This window comes from Rana temporaria, chromosome 2 (assembly GCF_905171775.1).
Source record: "Rana temporaria chromosome 2, aRanTem1.1, whole genome shotgun sequence".
Lineage (NCBI taxonomy): Eukaryota > Metazoa > Chordata > Amphibia > Anura > Ranidae > Rana > Rana temporaria.
In genome coordinates, this window is record NC_053490.1 from 398,091,031 (window position 1) to 398,111,199 (window position 20,169).

The 20,169-nt window shown below is 43.2% G+C and overlaps 1 protein-coding gene across 1 annotated transcript in view; it reads right to left on the reverse strand.

Annotated features, from left to right (window-relative positions):
* Positions 1-2,314, reverse strand: part of ATP6AP2 (ATPase H+ transporting accessory protein 2) — a 41,352-nt gene extending 39,038 nt beyond the window's left edge. Inside the window, exon 1 of the mRNA XM_040338109.1 lies at positions 2,087-2,314. Within this exon, the coding sequence (XP_040194043.1) occupies positions 2,087-2,129 (43 nt within the window). The 5' untranslated portion in view covers positions 2,130-2,314. The remainder of the gene's footprint in view (positions 1-2,086) is intronic.
* Between the last annotated feature and the right edge of the window lie 17,855 nt (positions 2,315-20,169).

Consider the following 20,169-nt stretch of genomic DNA (forward strand, 5'->3'; position numbering starts at 1 on the left):
TTCTGCCTTAGGGGTGGGAATTTATTTGGACATCAACCATAAGCCTATTTTACATGGATGCCTTTGTGAAGTGGAATCTGCTTGCTCAGCGGGGGATCTCTCCTCTGATCAGATGGGCGACAGGTCTGTGTCTGCTACGCTATGCAAACTGACGGCTTGTCCATTTCCATTTGATCCGCCAGGTGGATAGGGAATAGGACCACCATCTGTCTGTTTTTTGGCAGACAGGATCGGATGGCGGTGGGTTTCATTGGACATGCGTCTGCCAACATCCACCACTCCACAGAAGAGACTGTAGGGTCCGATCGGGTCCGCCTAAAACAGAGATAGGCAGACCCGATCGGATCACCTGTGTGAAAGATGCCCCATAGTAAGTAAGGATGAGCTCTGGCGTGTTTGCATAGTACACATGCAGAGCCCAACAGGAAGTGTGCACGGCGCTGCGCTAATAACAGCCAGGGAGACATTTCACGATCCCTGCAGCCGAGCATCGGGACAATGTCGCCCTGGCTGTGATTAGCGCCATGCACACTTCCTGGCGGGCTCTGCACATGTACTATGCGAACACGCCAGAGCTCATCCTTAATAGTAAGCCTACAGTCCTCATTGACAGCTGTCTCTCCTCTACACTGAAGCCGGTTTTCTGACAAAATGTCAAACCTGGCAGAATGAGCAACCCGCGTCACTCCCGTCTTCTTTAAACCATCATGAATTGCAGATTTTGACAAATAGCTGTCTATTTTCACAAATTGGTGTTTGGACACAACACCTGCAACCGAATAGCGTCCGATGCACGATATCATGAGTGGAGATTTTTACTCCGCTCCGAAACTAAGCAAGAAAATGGCCACCTCTGAGGCGGCGGTGACAACTTTGTCCTCATTAGCACCAGAATGGATTCGGTAGCCGGTGTTGTGTCCAAACACCATTTGTCCAAATCAGCAATTACTGATGGGTGAAAGAAAGCGGAAGTGACATGGTTCGATTTTCTGCCGTGTTGCCTATTTTGTCAGGACATCGGTGTTCTATCGACAACATCATCCCGTCGGATAATGCCTCAGACGATGTGCGCATGACACGTCACTCCAGCTGATATGTAGATCAGCTGGCGTGCCGTCAACACCGCACATCGTTGGAGGCATTATCTGACGATCTGCAAAGGGAGAATGTAATCGTGCAACACACTGAAATCTGCACGTCACGTGATCAGTCAATGCTCTCGCATGAGAGGCAGGCAGAATCTCCCCTTGCAGATCGTCGGATAATGCGTTTTTGGAGACATTACCTGAAGGGGATGCGCCGATGACTTGTCGTTAAGTTTCCCCAACGAGAAAGTTCCTTTAAGGACTGCGCAGGCGCAATCCTTGCCGACGGAAATCTCCGAACCTCGGCCGGCATCCAGGCTCATTCTTTAATATCCCCGTGGATTGGAGGATGTTAAAAAAAGAGCCAGGAGGCCGAGCGAAGCGAGGACGTGAGGCCGACTGGCCACTTTCCTCAAAATCCACGTCACCCTGGACGCCGGCCAAGGTTCGGAGATTTCCGTCGACAATGATTGCGCCTGCGCAGTCCTTAAAGGAACTTTCTGGTTAACCGGAACTATATGGGCAGATCACCGGTGCGGGAAGCTGATCATGTGACCGGACCAGCTTCTGAATAGGTAAGTATAGACATCTTTCCTTTACAAGGTAGATATAATGGGATTAGAATGGGGGTGGAAGTAGGTTTTGGTATAGTTAGGGGTTGGATGAACTTCCACTGTAAAGTCACCTTCATATTCTCACGCCTCGCGTAAATGGGGCTTCAGTGGGCGATGATGGAACCAAAGCGTGCCACACCCAACACCCCCCACCGCAGCAGCACCCACAGATCCTGATCAGTGACAATCACACTCACCAATCACAAGGGAAAAAATAAAAAATCAAATGTGACATTGTAAGAATAAGGATTTTCCATTTTAAAGCATATAAGGGAGCTCAGGACCCCCAGCCATCAGGACACTGGAGGGAGAGTCTTATGACATATAGAGAAGCTGGGTCAGCTGACATAATACATCCCTATAGGGGAGGAGGGGATTACAGGTTACCTGTTATGAAGGCAGCCAGAAGGCTGAGCGCTGGACGAAGCATAACTACGAATGACCGTCTAGTGATGACCGATTACACAAATGTATCGCCACCGATCTTCATCCCACGAATGAACCCGGTGAAAACAGAAAGCCTAGGTCTTCCTGGGGAGCTGCTGGACGAGCAAAGAGCAAGCCAATCAGCGTTCGCGCTGTGTACAGCCCAGCCCATTCTCTACTCACATGACTGCGAAGGAGAAGGGGAGGGAACATCATGTGATGGACAGCTGAAATGTCCTCTGAGGTTGTAGCATGAAGAACAGCGGCACGCAAGCACGGAGGGACGTAGATATCCCACTTTACGTGGCTGCTCCCGAGCGCGTCCCCGATTCTCACTGCGCATGTACACTTTCCCCTCAGCGCGATTCTAACACCAAGATGAAAGGCTGGTCACATGCCATAGAACAGCCTCAGCCAAGCTCCCTGGTGACGTGATTGTAGGATTGTCAGGAAAGCGATCTATTGCTGCCCTCTAATGGTGTATCGGTATATTACATTGGTAGTTATGTTATTGTAGCTTTGTTGGTGATGATAATTGATCCTCACCTAACCAATAGCTACAATTAGAATTCCCTTAGGCCCCTTTCACACTGAGGAGTTTTTCGGGCGGTTTAGCACTAAAAAAAGCGCCTAAATACTGCCTGAAAAACTCCTGCCCTACAGTCTCGGTATGAAAGCCTGAGGGCTTTCACACTGAGGCAGTACGCTAGCAGGACCGCTCCAAAAGTTCTGCTAGCCGCATTTTTGGAGCGGTGTATTTACTACTTCTCCACTGCTCCTTCCCATTGAAAACAATGGGATACCGCCGGCGTGCATTGCGGGCGGTATTAACCCTTAAACATACCTCCCAACAAGCACGGATTCTGCAGGATTATCCCGCACTGACTGCATATTCCAGCAAAAGGGTTAGATTTCCCGCACTGACAGGATCCGAGCCTCCCCCCCCTGCTCAGGACTGTAGGAGGAGGCGGGCGGAGCTGAATGGGCAGTACTGCTGGAGGAGGCGGGTGGAGCTGAACGGCAGCCTATAGGAGGAGGCGGGCGGAGCTGAATGGCAGCTGTCATATCGGAGGAGGCGGGCGGAGCTGAACGGCAGCCGTACTATTGGAGGAGGCGGGCGTAGCTAAATGTACTATGGCGCGTCGATGACTGCTGAGAGGGAGGAGACATTCTGTGCAAAGGTAAGAGGCATCCACTTCGCCCCCCCCGCTCAACAACTTCGCCCCCCCGCTCAACAACTTCGATCCCCCGCCCCGCTCAACAACTGTCCCGCAGTGGACTTTTTAAATGTTGGGAGGTATGCTTAAACCCGCACTGCTAGCGGCCGAATATCACCGCAATTCCGACGGTATATCGCCGCTAAAAATAGTGCCGCTATACCGTCAGTGTAGCTCCCACCCCAGTGTGAAAGGGGCCTTAGGCTCACTTACTGGGAGTTATCTTCCAAAACAAGTGTTTTATTCGTGTTTTTTGAACCTTCAGAATGCCCTGTGTTATTTACAGAGCGGGTCACCGGGACAGTCGCCTGCCCGATCGTAGAGTGTGTGTGTCTGTGGGCTCAGGGCTGCCACTGCGGGCGGTACGATCAGGGCTGACGCTAGGTCAGTGTGTGTGTGACAGACAGTCTCACTGTCTGTCTCGTCCGCCCTGGCTACGTGGCGGCGGCGGTGAAGTGTAGAGAAGGAGGGAGGGAGGGGAGTGCTGCAGCCACACAAAAATGATTTTTTTTTTGTCTTTTTACCTTGGTAAGGTGTCTCAGTGTTAATACTGTGAGCCTGTAGAGCAGCACCGCATCGCCCACTCAAAGATGATCCACAACCCAGGCAATAAATCGGATCTCCACGCTGAATAAGACCCGTCGCTCGACACCACAGGGGGTCACCCCCAAACAGGGCCGGGTCAAAGATGGAAAGACCATGCAAAAACCCAGGAGGGGTGTGGAATTGTTGGCAGAAGGGAAGAAGTTTAATAAAGAGGCCTGTAAGCAGAATAGCAACATTGGTACTCTGAATTGTATATTTGTACATACATATACAGGCGTATATTAAGGGATATAGTTGTTAAGGCAGAAATATACCTAGGTACCTTTCTACCTAAAATATACACCGCCACTTCCCTCTTCCCCCCCCTCACTCTCACATTCTTCCTCCCCTTTTTCTTTCTCCCCCCTTTTTTTTTTTTCTCTTTTTTTCCTTTTTTTCTTTTTCTTTTTCCTTCCTTCTCCTCCCTTTTCTTCATCTTGTTCTTTTTTCGTTATTTCCCTTCACATTTGATTTCACTGCACCTCCTTCAGGTATCACTTTTTTCACTATTTCCCCCCTCCTATTTCTTTTTCCTTCCTTTTGTTTCTTCCACATCTTCCTTTGCACTTGATCCTCACTGTATTTCTTTCACTGTTTCACTTTTCACCCGCTCTTGTCACTATTCTTATCCTTTCTTCCCCCTGCTCCCCCATCCAATTTTCTTCTTATTTCTTTGCCCTTGTCACTTTATTTCACTCGCCCCTGTCCTTATTCTTATCCCCTTTTTTTCTTTCTCCTTTCAACCTTCCCTTTCACCCTTTTTTTTTTTTTTCCCATGTCCTTGCTCTCTCTTTCCTCTTCCCCTTCTTTTTTTTCCCCCCCCTCTTTAGGGAGAACTTTGTTTCTTTATTTTTGAGACATATTATTTTAAATTTGCAATCTAGCACTCCTGAGCATTTATTTCTTATTCTTTTTAAGCCTCATAAGGTTTACTCTGTCAACTTCTACCTTCCACTCCAGAGCCTTAACAACTATATCCCTTAATATACGCCTGTATATGTATGTACAAATATACAATTCAGAGTACCAATGTTGCTATTCTGCTTACAGGCCTCTTTATTAAACTTCTTCCCTTCTGCCAACAATTCCACACCCCTCCTGGGTTTTTGCATGGTCTTTCCATCTTTGACCCGGCCCTGTTTGGGGGTGACCCCCTGTGGTGTCGAACGAGGGGTCTTATTCGGCGTGGAGATCCGATTTATTGCCTGGGTTGTGGATCATCTTTGAGTGGGCGATGCGGTGCTGCTCTACAGGCTCACAGTATTAACACTGAGACACCTTACCAAGGTAAAAAGACAAAAAAAAATCATTTTATTTCATTATTATTGTTTTGTATATAAATATAGAACATACTGTCTCTTTTTCATATATTGTTTTCCTATTTCATAGGTTTTTTGTAAAAGTAGACGCAAATTCTAAAAGTGTACCTCCTATTATTTGAATGACTATGAGATGTCTAATCAATATGTGTTCCCTTTTAGGCCGGGTACACACGGACAAACATGTATGGTGAAAGCGGTCCGTCGGACCGTTTCCACCATACATGTCTGCCAGAGGGCTTCTGTACGATGGTTGTACACACCATCGTACAGAAGTCCGCGCGTAAACAATACGCGGGGCGTGTCCGCGGTGTCGCCGCGTCGATGACGCGGTGTCGCCGCGACAATGACGCGGCGACGTGGGCGGCCCGCCTTTAAAATGCTTCCACGCATGCGTCGAAGTCATTCGACGCATGCGAGGGACGGCGGGCGCCTGGACATGTACGGTAGGTCTGTACTGACGACCGTACATGTCCGAGCGGGCTGAATTCCAGCGGACTGTTTTAAAACAAGTCCAGGAATATTTGTCTGCTGGGAAAAGGCCCGGCGGGCAAATGTTTGCTGGAATTCGGCCCGCTCGCGCCCACACACGACCAAACATGTCTGCTGAAACTGGCCTGCGGGCCAGTTTCAGCAGACATGTTTGCTCGTGAGTATGGGGCCTTAGTTACACAATTCTCTGAAGAAGACCTTGTAGGTCGAAACGTTCGTTAGATTTTTTATGCTACAATACATATTTTTGGCTGTATAAACACTATTTGTGTACTGTATTGCATATCTATGTAAACGCTGACTGTGTACTTGTCATAGCTCATATTCTATCCACTTTTGCTATTTCATTCTTGCCCGATTTTTTTTTTTTTATCATGTGAATAAATATAATTTTTTACTACATGGTATTATATTCTTCTACACTAGCTGCCTAATAACCCCACCTGGGAAAATCCGTTCATCATTCATATCGGGGTGAGCAGCCATTTTTCACTCCACGTTAGTGTCCATGTCCCTTCTATAGAGAAGGAGTGTATATAGGCTGTATGTAAGAAAGTTGCCCCTGAAGTTGTCTGAAGTCAAGTGGGCATCCCATTCATTTCCTACCCCCATCCAATTTCTAATCCCTCAATAAATGATAAAAACAATGCACTGTACTGATTTCTGAATCAAGTGTGCCTGTGAAAATTTGGTGTGCCTGGCTGTGCAGGGGGGGGGGGTCGCATTTCACTTGTGGCTCCTTAGGTGGTGCACTACATACGTATTACAGGTCAGCATTATTGTCTTTCAATGCCAGCACTGCACTATTTGTAATGTGATATCACCATAATAAAAAAAGATTGAAAAACGGAACTCTCAGATGCTTAGTGGTCTGTTTTATTTTGTCAACATTGGGTCAATAAACTAGTAGGATAGTCTCATGTTTGCTCAAGAGCCTATGTAAGATCAGCTGTAGAGGTGTCAGATCTGGGATCTCCAGGCATTTTACTGGCCATCAATACCTGAAAAGGGATAGAAAGAGGGGATAATTTTCTACACTGTTAAATGGTCAAATGGCAAAAAGTTTTGATGCACTTGGGGGCACTGCGGTGCTGCCCCCCGATGCACTTCTTGCACACATAACAGTGATACCAAAAGAGGGGAAGGAGCCGGCAGATTGTGGCAGTTACAGGCCAATATCATTATTAAATGTAGACTTAAAACTCTTTTAGAAAATAATGGCGACTCGGCTCCAACCCTGGTTAGCGCAGCTAGTGGACCTGGACCAGGTAGGGTTTATTTCGGGGATCCACTACGCTGAGACAAAATAAATTCCCTGTGTATTCTTGAACACCGATGCGGAAAAGGTGTTCGATAGAGTGAGTTGGCGGTTCCTGGAGGAGGTGCTGAGACATGTGGGGCTGGGGGAACACATGATTAGGCGGATTATGAGTGTTTACACGACCCCACGTGCCTCAGTAAAAGTAAATGGAGTACTATCACGCCCATTTAATATTTCAAATGGAACGAGACAGGGATGCCCTCTCTCACCCTTGTTGTTTGCTCTCTCATTGGAGCCCCTATTAAATAGAATCCGCCAAAACCTGGACATTCAGGGAATACGGATGGGAGAGCAGATACAAAAGGTGGCAGCATATGCGGACGACCTGCTCTTTTCCTTGACCAACACACATATCTCACTCCGAAACCTTGTAAGCGAAATTGAGTCATATGGAAGGATGTCCAACTTAAAAATTAACAGTATTAAATCTGAAGCAATGGTGGTGGCAGTACCCGCTATTATGGGGGATACCATATGACGGAACTTAGGATTTAAATGGGGGAAGGCCCTGAAATATCTGGGTACACATATACCATCAAATATAAAGAATATTTTTGGGTTGAATTTTCCATCTCTGTATGATTCAATACGAAAACTCCTAGACAAATGGCAACACGGATTGCATTTATGGTTTGGCCGGAGTAGCATAGTGAAGATGAGTATTCTGCCAAAAATGTTGTACCTTTTCCAGGCACTGCCAATTACTATCTCAGCATCCTTTCTCCATCAAGTAGGTAGTTTTTTATGAAATTTATATGAGCGGGCAAACGGCCGAGAATAAAGAGAGATCTGCTGAGAATGCCAAAGAGAGCGGGTGGGATGGCAGTACCAGATATAGTAAAATACTACCGAGCAACACATCTGACAAGGTTGGTGGACTGGTGTAGACACAGGGAGATGAAACGTTGGGTAGATATGGAGCAACAGGTTAGCCCAATACCACTATCTAGGGCACCGTGGTGTTATGCAGCACTACCTATCCACATTAAGAAACACCCTACAATAGGACCCACGTTACAAATCTCAGCAAAGATATGCGGGAATCAGAAATTGTCATCAAATCATTCACCATTGTTACCCATAGTAGGAAACCCTAATTTTTTACCAGGTCTGGAAAAGGGTAAATTTGACAAACTTAGAAAGAAGGGCGTCTATCAGGTGTCACATTTTATGCAGTCAGGATCCTGGCCATCCATAGGCGATCTGACAAAGGCAGGGGGCGCTTTTGAGCTTACATTCTGGCAGGCAATCCAAGAAAGCCACTTTGTGAGATCGCTGGGGCTGGCTGTGGAATTTCAAAGGCATTTGACAAAGTTTGAACTACACTGTAGTGAGGAGGAAACACTCTCGCGAGTGGTATCCAAGATGTATGGCCTGTTGAATGCACCCTCGGAAGATTATGTGATGCCAGGAATTAGCAAATGGGAAGAGGCTTTGGGGAGGAATTTTACTTCAATCCAACGCAAACAGATTATCCTGTCGACATTTAACTCCTCGATCTGTACAAAAACTCAAGAAGCCAGTTATAAAATTCTTACACAATGGTATTATACTCCAGTAAGGCTCAATAAATTTGCAAAAGAAAATTTGGATCGGTGTTGGAGATGCGGGAGAGAGCTAGGAACACTCTTGCACATATTTTGGTCCTGTGAAAAAATGAGGCACTATTGGGAGGAGGTGAGGAGAATATCCCAAAAATGTATAGAATACCCGATACCAAATGACCCCGCCTTTTCCTGCTTCATTGCTCTCAGATTCCGGTTTGGAATTACAGGAAATCAGTGGTGTGCCATCTGATCAATGCGGCAAAGACAGGAGTCACCCGGAGATGAAGGGACTCTAGACCTCCCTCCATAGCAGGATGGCTTAATAGGACTCAGGAGATAGAGGCAATGGAGAACCTGGTCCTCTCAGCCCAAAACAGGATGAAACAATATAATGAAACCTGGATAGGATGGAAAGTATTTATGAACTCAGAGGAAGGGAAGAGAACGCTGGAAGAGAAATAAGAGGAGAAGTGTAAATTCTTTTGAAAGTGGATATCTGCATACGTGTATAAGGGGCTATATAAGATCGTAAGTTCTACATCTCGAGGGGTAATGGGAGATGGGGGGGGTCCCTTTTTTTAGGGGGGTTTGTTTTAGGGAGAAGAGGTTAAAGAACGAAGGAGAGAGGGATATAGAAAGCTGCATGTACATATACGTCGGCAAAATGGCACGGACAGGCAGAACGACGTGCCCGCACGTCGCTGCCTTTCCGTGGGTCGGGGGTCCGATCGGGAACCCCCCGGGACATGCGGTGGTTGGTAAGCCTCAGGGAGAGATCCGGGATGAGGGACGCGGCTATTATTTTCTAGCCGCCCCCTCGCGATGTATGTAAACACGGCTTCCCCGTGCTTCACTGTGGCGGCTGCATCGATCATGTGATCCCTTTTATAGGGAGACACGATCGATGATGTCAGACCTACAGCCACACCCCCCTACAGTTCTAAACACACACTAGGTGAAACATAACTCCTTCAGCGCCCCCTGTGGTTAAATGTGTCAAAATTGTCCGAAGTGTCCGCCATAATGTCACACTCACGAAAAAAATCGCTGATCGCCACTATTAGTAGTAAAAAAAAAAAAAAAATGCAATAAAACTATCCCCTATTTTGTAAACGCTATACATTTTGGGCAAACCGGTCAATAAACGCTTATTGCGATTTTTTTTTACCAAAAATAGGTAGAAGAATACGTATCGGCCCAAACTGAGGAAAAAAAAAATGTATATATGTTTTTGGGGGATATTTATTATAGCAAAAAGTAAAAAATATTGAATTTTTTTTCAAAATTGTCGCTCTATTTTTGTTTATAGCGCAAAAAATAAAAACCGCAGAGGTGATCAAATACCACCAAAAGAAAGATCTATTTGTGGGAAAAAAAGGACGTCAATTTTGTTTGGGAGCCACGTCGCACGACCGCGCAATTGTCTGTTAAAGCGATGCAGTGCCGAATCGCAAAACCTGGCCTGGGCATTTAGCTGCCTAAAGGTCCGGGGCTTAAGTGGTTAAGTGTCCGATTATGCTGCTTAGACGGATAGAATAAGAAAGAATAGGTTCAGAAGTGTAAATGGACGTGTTATATCTGTAATATCTGGACATTGAATTTTATGGAATATGTATTCTGTTTTGTATGTCTCTCTTTTTGATAAAATAAAAATATAAGATATGAAAAAAAAAGAAAGAGGGGATATTTTTACATCTACAGTTGTGCTCATAAGTTTACATACTCTGGCAGAATTTATGATTTCTTGGCCATTTTTCAGAGAATATGATTGATGGCACAAAAACTTTTCTTGGCTGAAGCCATTTATTATCAATCAACGGTGTTTACTCTTTTTAAATCATAATGGCAACAGAAACTACCCAAATTACCCTGATCAAAAGTTTACATACCCCAGTTCTTTATACCATGTATTGCCCCCTTTAACATCAATGACAGCTTGAAGTCTTTTGTGGTATTTGTGGATGAGGCTCTTTATCTACTCAGATGGTAAAGCTGCCCATTCCTCTTGGCAAAAAGCTTCCAGTTCCTGTAAATTCTTGGGCTGTCTTGCATGAATTGTACGTTTAAGATCTCCCCAGACTGGCTCAATGATATTGAGGTCAGGAAACTGAGATTGCCAGTCCAGAACCTTCACTTTATTCTGCTGTAGATACTAGGCCGACTTGGCCTTGTGTTCTGGATCGTTGTCATGTTGGAATGTCACAGTACGTCCCATGCGCAGCTTCCTGGCTGATGAATGCAAATGTTCTTCCAGTATTTTTTGATATCATACTGCATTCATCTTGCCATCAATTTTGACCAAATTTCTTGTGCCTTTGTAGCTCACACATCCCCAAAACATCAGCGATCTACCTCTGTACCTTTCATCATAGGCCTTGTTGAATCCCCCGTTTATGGTTGTGGCCAAAAAGCTCAATTTTGGTCTCATTACTCCAAATGACTTTGTGCCAGAAGGTTTGAGGCTTGTCTCTGTGCTGTTTGGCATATTGTAAGCGGAATACTTTGTGGCATTTGCATAGTTTCTTCAAGTGCCTTCTTATTGTGCATCTTGAAACAGCCACACCACATGTTTTCAGAGAGTCCTGTATTTCACCTGAAGTTAGTTGTGGGTTTTTGTTTGCATCCCAAACAATATTTCTGGCTTAAATTTTAGTTGGTCTACCTGACCACGGTTTGGTTTCAACAGAACCCCTCATTATCCACTTCTTGATTAGAGTTTGAACACTGCTGATTGGCATCCTCAATTCCTTGGATATCTTTTTATATCCCTTTCCTGTTTTATACAGTTCAACTACCTTTTCCAGCAGATCTTTTGACAATTCCTTTGTTTTCCCCATGACTCAAAATCCAGAAACGTCAGTGAAGCACAGGATCAAAGATTCAAGGGTCTGTCAGGAGTCCAGAAACTCATTGACCTTTTATACACACACACTAATTACATGCAAACAGATCACAGGTGAGGATGGTTACCTTTAATAGCCATTCAAACCCCTTTGTGTCAACTTGTGTGCTTATTATCTCGCCAAAATGACCAGGGTATATAAACTTTTGATCAGGGTCAATTGGGGATTCTGTTACCATTATGATTTTAAAAGAGTAGACACAGTTGATTGATAATAAATGGCTTCAGCCAAACACTAACCATGAGTGAATGAAAAGTTTATGTTATCATTTATATCCTTTGAAAAATGGCCAAGAAATCATCAATTCTGCCAGGGTATGTAAACTTATGAACACAACTGTATATGCTCATGAAAATCTGCAGGGATTAAAAAAAAAAAGTACTATGAATAGCAGGCAAACCCCAGTTGGCGGCTCCTTTAATTACGAGAAAATTGGATTTACATGACGATATAACAGTTATAGGCCAAACAATTACATCATAAAATTGACTTAGGAAAAAGTTCCTAGCAAGACCTTACAATGTAAAAGTAAGACATATGAAACAGAAAATAAAATGGACTGCCAGCAGTACCTGTATGTGTGCAGTGGTTTCTTACCTGAAAGTAGAGAAGTTTTTGAATAGACAGATGAATGTAGAAGCTGTGAACTCAGATCATAGGCTAGTCTGGAGAAGTGAGTATTGAGAAACTGTTTAAAGACTTGGAGGAGAGCATCTCATGTCACGAGGCAAGACACTCCACAGCAGGGGTTCAGTATGGGAAAAATCATTGATATACCTCAGTGAGAAGAGGTGAGTAAAGAAAATGGGAAGTAATCCCTGTCACAAATAAAGGCTCTTAAAACAGAAGTTATTATTATTATACAGGATTCATATGTCTTTAGTGAAGTTTTTAGAATTAAGCAAGCTTGTATAGCAATGTGCTGTTTGGGTATACAGTAGAAATGAACTAACGGAGTTATACATTGGGGAATCGGGTGAATTTTGTGTATCTCATCTTTTCCAACAAATCACAAAATCTTGCTTTGCCTTAAAAACAAACTCAAATGGTTTGTTGTAAATTTTGATAAGGTTTAAATAAGAGTTCTATAGCTTTTTTTTTTTCACAAAATTTGTGTTACAAAAATATGTATTACACAGTACATCCATGACACTGCATATACAGAGGATTTTGTGTTTTTTATTTTAATAATACAGAACAACAGAAGCTTTTGGATTTTCTCTGATTGAAATTCTCTATTGGCTCTTGTGCACAAATTAGGGAGAGAGGCAGAGGAAGGGGGATGAGTTTCTCCTCTAAATCATTCAACTCTGTGTGTAAGTTGAATCTTGTGCGACTAAGCTTTGTAAACAGCAAGGTTTTCAACAAAGCAGATGATAACCAAAACATGTAAAGGAAAAGAAGCCTATTATTGCACATGCTGGCTGGAATTATAAATATGTGAAAAAAAGAAACAATTTTTAAAATGTAAATAGTTTAGTCCTGATGACAATAAGACAAAATAACTCATTAACAAAATCACTATACTGTGGATTCCCTTGAATATACCTAAAAAAATGCAGCACGATTAAAAATAAAATATATGAAAAAAGCACCCACTTCTATGTGTTAGTGCAAACCCAACACTAAAGCCTTGTACACACGATCAGATTTTCAGACGGGAATTGTGTGTTGACAGCCTTCACTTTCATCGTCTGCTCCATCCAGCACCCAAGTCGCATCATTGACCTCATCCTCATCATCCCCGCTATCCTCATTATTACTGGAGCCAACTTGGCAATACGCTGTGGCTGGGGAACATGACTGCCAATTTGTTGTTTATCCATGTTCTCCCCCTCTGTAGGCTCATGTTCCTACCTTCCTCAACCTCAGAGTCAGAACCAACATCAGAATCAAGTAATGCATGTGCATCATCAAGGAGCAAGTGGCTGACGCTGTGTTGAAGTAAGTCAGCTGACTCCTCCATGCATGATGCTTGGGCTATAGCAGAAGCTGCTCTGGCAGCTGCGGTGGAGTGTGAACTAGTCTCTGCTTGGGTTATGGAGGTTGAGGAGGATGAGGATGGTTTAGTAAGTCAGGCCAACACCCCTCCTGCATGCTGTGGCTGGATATCAAGGGCAACATCACTAAACAGATATAATGGTGCCCTGCCTGAGGATGTATCATGTCCACCTTTGCCTGTGGACACAGATGCCGCCGACCCCCTCATAGTGGCTTGGGGACTGTCTGCCTCTCCTTGTTGGCCTCCCTGATGGGGGGCTTATTACCCAAATGTAATAGAGACAGGAAATGTTTAATTGGATGCACTTTAATTAATATAAGTGGTGTTTGGTGCACTTTAACAGCACTGTATACATTACTAAATGTTATGTGGTGCGGTGTAAAACACTGCACTACACAGACTTCATTGACATACTACAATATACTGCAGTAAAACTGCCATGATGCACTACAATATACTGCAGTAAAACTGCACTGAGGTACTTCAATATACTGCAGTAAACTGCACTGACATACTACAATACCTGCAGTAAAACTGCAATGATGCACTTCAATATACTGCAGTAAACTGGACTGGCATACTACAATACCTGCAGTAAAACTGCAATGATGCACCTCAATATACTGCAGTAAAACTGCACTGACCACTTCAATCTATTGCAATAAAACTGCACTGACACACTTCAATCTACTGCAGTAAAACTGCACCGATACACTTCAATATACTGCAGTAAAACTGCATGGACGCACTACTGACACTATAGTAAAACTGCCCCAACACAATACACTGACACAATTCAATATCCTACAGTTAGGTGCACTGACGCACTACACTGACAATACAGTAAAACTGCCCTGACACATTAGACTGACACTACAGTTAAACTGTGCGGAATGCACTACATTGACGCTGCACTATCACTATATTCCCACTACACTGACACTCTACACTCACAATAGCACACTAACTCGCTAGTATCAATGAACAGAGCCCTGTTCTAAACTGTATATCTCCACTCCAATATCACAATGCAAATGGCTCCTCTGGGAAGGTAACTTTTATAGTATTGGGGGGTCTATGAGCAATGAGCCATAATTGGGCATCATTACTTTTTCCAATCATGGCTCAGACAGTACTCTGTGCCTTGATTGTTTTTATTGCATTAGCCAATGAGGGCTTAGAATGCACTGTGTTAATATTTTAAAGCACAACTCTAGGAAATTCTCCCTTGCTGTGGCTGCACTACAGGTGTTAACTGCTAGGGGACAGTAACATTCCTGGATTAGGAGGGAGGTGTGTGTATGTCATTAAAGCATATGCCCCTTTATGTCAATCTTGCTGTTAGAATTTACAACTTTGCACTGCTGTATTACTTCAGACATTGTGGAGGGGAGATGCAAAAATAAATAAATATTACCAGCCCAAGGTGCCAGATGTGTTGTGTTAGGTACACCACCACTATTTTATTAATGCCATGAAGACAAATATGGAAATACAAATAAGCTAGGATGCAATTTGCTATAGAAGTCCTGAAAATCTGAAAAAAAAAAACAAAAACATGCATTTATGCAACAAACAGTTTCCTTAGGACAAGGCTAGGAAGTGGTATGTAGTTCAATCCGCTGAATGCTATTGACACAGTTTTCTGTTGGGATAACTATACAATGTCTTACAACCTACAGCTCTACCTTACGAACTTTGCCATCATTCCTAGAACTACTCTTTATAATGAGCCCCATTGAACCAGTCAATTCTCCCAGCTTGCTGGTCTTTGAGCAGAAAGTAATGTTCAACTTGTAGATTTGGGTTGACTTAAAGGGGTTGTAAAGGTTTGTTTTTTAATTTCTAAATAGGTTCCTTTAAGCTAGTGCATTGTTGGTTCACTAACCTTTTCCTTATATTTCCCTTCTAAAAAGTGTTTTCTTTGTTTTCTTTGTCTGAATTTCTCACTTCCTGCTCCTCCTCAGTAAGCTGTTTTGGCTGACTAACCCCCAGCCAGATAATAGGGCAAGCTTACTGAGGAGAAACAGGAAGTGACAAATTCAGACAAAGGAAAGAAACATTTAGAAGGGAAATTGAAGGAAAAGGTAAGTGAACCAACAATTTACTAGCTTAGACGATGTCTTAATACTTCCTACGTCATTGCTGACATAGGCATAGAAGCATTAGGTCTGCTTTTATATGTAGCCTAGAACAAATTGGCTATCTGTGTAGAGCTTGATGCCATCTATTTTAGCACACATAGCACAAAATCTCCAGTTTGCACAGATAGCACAATCTCACAAAGCTCGAGCCTAGAAAATGCATGCACAGGCTTAGGTGCAAGCTTAGCTTTGACGGACAGAAACCCAACATTGGTTTGGTTGCAAGCATCTTTTACCTTGTGGTTGGCAACAGCTTCTATGGCCAAGTAGATATATTTAAGAAAATGCAAATCTCCTTTCTTTGGATCCCTACACACTGGCTTAAATATCATTGTTTCTACAGGAAAACTTTTCTAAACACGCCTAAACTGTGTACAAAAAATGCTCCATATGAGTGTTTTTTTTCTGCCAGTGTGCATGGAGCCCAAGAGTTGAAGCAAGGAAACAAGGGAGCAAGGGAAGATGTGACATGTGTATTCCATCTAAGGCATGTATATTTTGTGTCCAGTGCTCCCATTTTGATTGTTTGTTGGTTGGTAGCCGAGAGTCCTAATCTTTAGTAGCCTCTGATCAGTGTCTTAGTAAGGATTGTATAGTGATGTGAGCTACAAACCCCAGTGGATGACATAGACTGTTCACCACTGACAGAGCACCAGATTTGATAATTGGATTGTCTTTAGAGATAATTTAAGAGCTGAATTAGTCTTTTAAAAATTAGCTCCATAAGCCCAGACATCTCTGTACTGGTGGTTTATCCACTCCCAAATATAGCCTTTAAATCCTGTGGAATGATCACTCTTATTGAGTCAAAGGTTGGCTTCAGAAAGCATGCCTTGTTAACTTTGGAGAAGGTTGATGGTTTCCCTACCTGTAGGTAAAGATTTAAGTCCGTCATTAACAACATTCTCCTAATGAAATGTTGAGGATTTGCTCCATACACACTTTCACCATCAAGACTCCATTGAAGGCTGTATGTTGCAACAGCAGGTGAAGAACTGTTACATCTGTCCGGTCTCAGCTGTAATGGCAACTGGCTCTCTCCTGAACCTGTGGTAGAGATTTTTTAAATCCATATTTATAAGATTTATATGAAGATGTATATGTCATTCTTTTACAAGGCTTTTTTTATTAATGAGACTGGGATATGTCGTTAGTCGATTGGCCTGTTTTTTTAGTCAACAGAGTGACTCGATGTTACAGTTCACCTAACAAAAGGCTTTTAAACCTATATTAGCATAGGGAGGTTATCTCAAAGGGATGGGGATCTGATAAGAAGTGTCCTCATTGAAGTACAAGAATTTCCTGTCATCTCCTGTTTGAAGACCACATTTAGGACTGTGTTAATTAGATAATAATACCAGGTGTGTGTGTATATTAAAAAAGGGTCCTTAACTGCCAATCACATTAGAGGGGTTTTTTCATTCTTAGAGCGGGAAAAATTACATCTGAAGGGTATAAAAAGTCAGTCCTAGATTGACTGGAAAACAGACTGGATCATGATCTGATTGGGAAAACTTGGTGAAGTACTCTGTAAATATCCTCCTATAATTTCCTTATTCTCTCCTATAATCTGTTTCTCCCTTTTCCTACTGCTTGTCTTAACTTACTGTTGAATCCTTTACAGCAATATTATTGTTTGTATCTTATATGTTATAACTAGTGGTGCACCGAAATGGAAATTTCAGAACCGAAACGAAACCGAAATAAAAAAAAATGTCAGGCCGAAACCGAAACCGAAAATTACATATTTTTTTTAAATAATTGTATGTTAAAACATACTCTCACTGTGCCCCCAATTGCCGACTGTGCCCCCAATTGCCGCCTCACTGTGCCCCCCATTACCGTCTCACTGTGCCCCGAATTGCCGCCTCTTGTTTCTTTTTTTTTTATTACTTTATCACTTTTTTTTTGTAGCTTGTTTTACTTTTTTTATTTTTGTATATTTTTTTTATTTTTGTATAATTTTCTTTTTAATATTATTTTTCTTATTTACTTTTTAATTACTTATTTTAACAATTTAGCAATTGTGATAGCAATTGGAGGTGACAGGTTCTCTTTTTTAACCCTGTCACCTCCAAAAACATGTTGTATGAGTGTGGTGAGGAGACAATGAGCACAACCTGCTGCCCATTCACTAAGTGCAGAGAGCATACATCTCCTGTAACAGCAGTAAGAGGAGCATCCAGCATCCAGCAGGTCTGTCCTGGTGCCACCACCATCCTTCTAGCAGTACACAGGGATGGCACTAGGACTGGGCACAGTGCTGCTGTGTATAGGCTGTCTCTCTCAGCCTTGGTACGGATGTGTGTGCGGAGTGCAGAGAGCCCCGTGCAGGAGCTGGAGCAGCCCGCAGCCTGAGCCAACATTACTTAATACAGCGCGGCCCTGACTCGGGGGATGGTCTCCAGATAGGCAGATGGACGGCTCCTGGATGCCGGGCTGTGCTCTATTTCTCTCCCCCTCTACACGCTGGCCTGCAGTCCAGGAATTCCAGCAACAGAGACCCGCCGGTTAGAAAAGAAACTCACCGCCGCCCGTAGGATGAAACTGTCTTCGCTCTGCTACACAGCCCCCCTCCTCCTAACCCCACGCTGCGATAGACAGAAAACATCTTAGCATTAGAACAGCATTCTGTTTAACACAGCGTGGTTAGGAGCAGGCGGGGCTGTGTGCGAGCAAAGCGAAGACAATTTCAGTGTGTTTTACCGCTCTGCAGCCACTAGTCATATCGGCAATTTTAAAGCTGTTTCGGCATGTGCCCAAAACAGCTGTTTTCGGCCGATATGTTTCGGCACCGATATATCGGTGCACCCCTAGTTATAACACTACTTGTATGTTGTATGTGTATCAGCGGTATTCTCTCTGATCTAAGTTTGTATCTTATATGTTATAACACTACTTGTATGATTGTATGTGTATCAGCAGTATTCTCTCTGATCTAAAGTAATATCATTTCTGTTATGGTTATGGGATTAATACAAGTTTATTTTTCTGTATAATAAACTAATTATTTTCTTTTTCCACTGCTATCGTGTGCTTTAATTTTATATAGACAACAGGTTATTAACCAATCATTTTTATGTATCATTAATCATTTAAGTGAGGTGTAAACTGTGAGTGTGAGGAAGCTTGACGTTTTGGGCCATTAGGATTTCTTGTGTGGAGCACAGAACAGAACCAGACGAATCTAACTCCAAACAAGGTAAGCATTTTTTTTTCTTTTCTACTCTGTCTGAACACCCTGACTAGCAAGCTTCTGTGAACATTGTTTATAGGTATATAACCTTTTGTCTGTACTAACAAACTTTGATGAGACTGATATGAACAGTATAAGTAAAATAAATTATACTGAGAGTGTATGAGAAGACATCCTGTGTGATAGGCCAAAATTGCAACAGGGTGTCAGTGTGAATGATATGGGCTCTGATTGGATGCTTGAAGGCAGTGAAAAGAATTGGAATCTGGGCCTTTCTGCTGACAAGCGCTTCCGATTGACCCTTGTATGAGTCTAGGTCAAGACGCTTCCCAATCTTTGAGATTGAATTGCACCTGTGGGCCTAGGTCACCCTGAATTGTCTGGATGTATGTGAATCTATATTTCTATATAAACTACTAACTGGATGTTGTAAGCGGTGTAATAAGATCTGTAAACACTGACTATATTGTAACTGCTATAAATCATTATTAGGTAAGCGTCAGTTAAATTAGTGCAATTAGGTGCCTCTTGCACTGCAAGCAATCATAGCAATCTAATAAGTAAGCATTTATTTTAGAATATTGCAGAAAAGTTCACGGGGGGATTAAAACTAATTTAGTTGGGAAAATCCCCGGGCTAATTTTTTGAAGGACTATAGTCAGTCATTGTTCTGACAAGTAGTGAAAAAAGTTCAGTAAAGGGGCAGTACCGGTCAACTCAATCAGTGGTCAAAGCGTAGCTAGCTTTGGGAAAAAGCGACCTATAAGGTTTTGCGGGATCAGCTCAAAGTCCTTCGTCCGCAAAAAGGATGGGAAATCAAATCGCTTCAAAACGGATGTCGAACCGTGGGGAACCTTACCACTTGACTCCGAAGGAAGAAATGGGTTGTGAAATAAATAAAAGATTGGGATCAGTGGACAGGAAAGCAATATTCGAAAAAGGGTACTTTCAAGCCAAGCGCTTGGGAAGCCCTGTGGTACAGTCACCACGGGAAGATGATACGAACAAATGAAAAAGATGCTTGGAGTGCATGGATGGTAGAATCCATGAATAGAGCCGATGATGTGAATATTTTCACAGTCGGAGGTATGGAGAAAACACACAAAATGATGCTGAGAAGTAATGACAAGCAGGGAGAGCCACCTCTCCAGAATAGTGACAGTGACGAACATGGAGAGGATGGGGCAGTGTCAGGAGTGGGGCCTTATGCAATTGCCAGGTCCTGGTTGGAAAAATGTTTAAAGGCTGAGAGGAATTGTCACCTATCAGCAGATGACAAAACCAGGAAGCCACAACTTGCGGCCCAATTTGACACCCC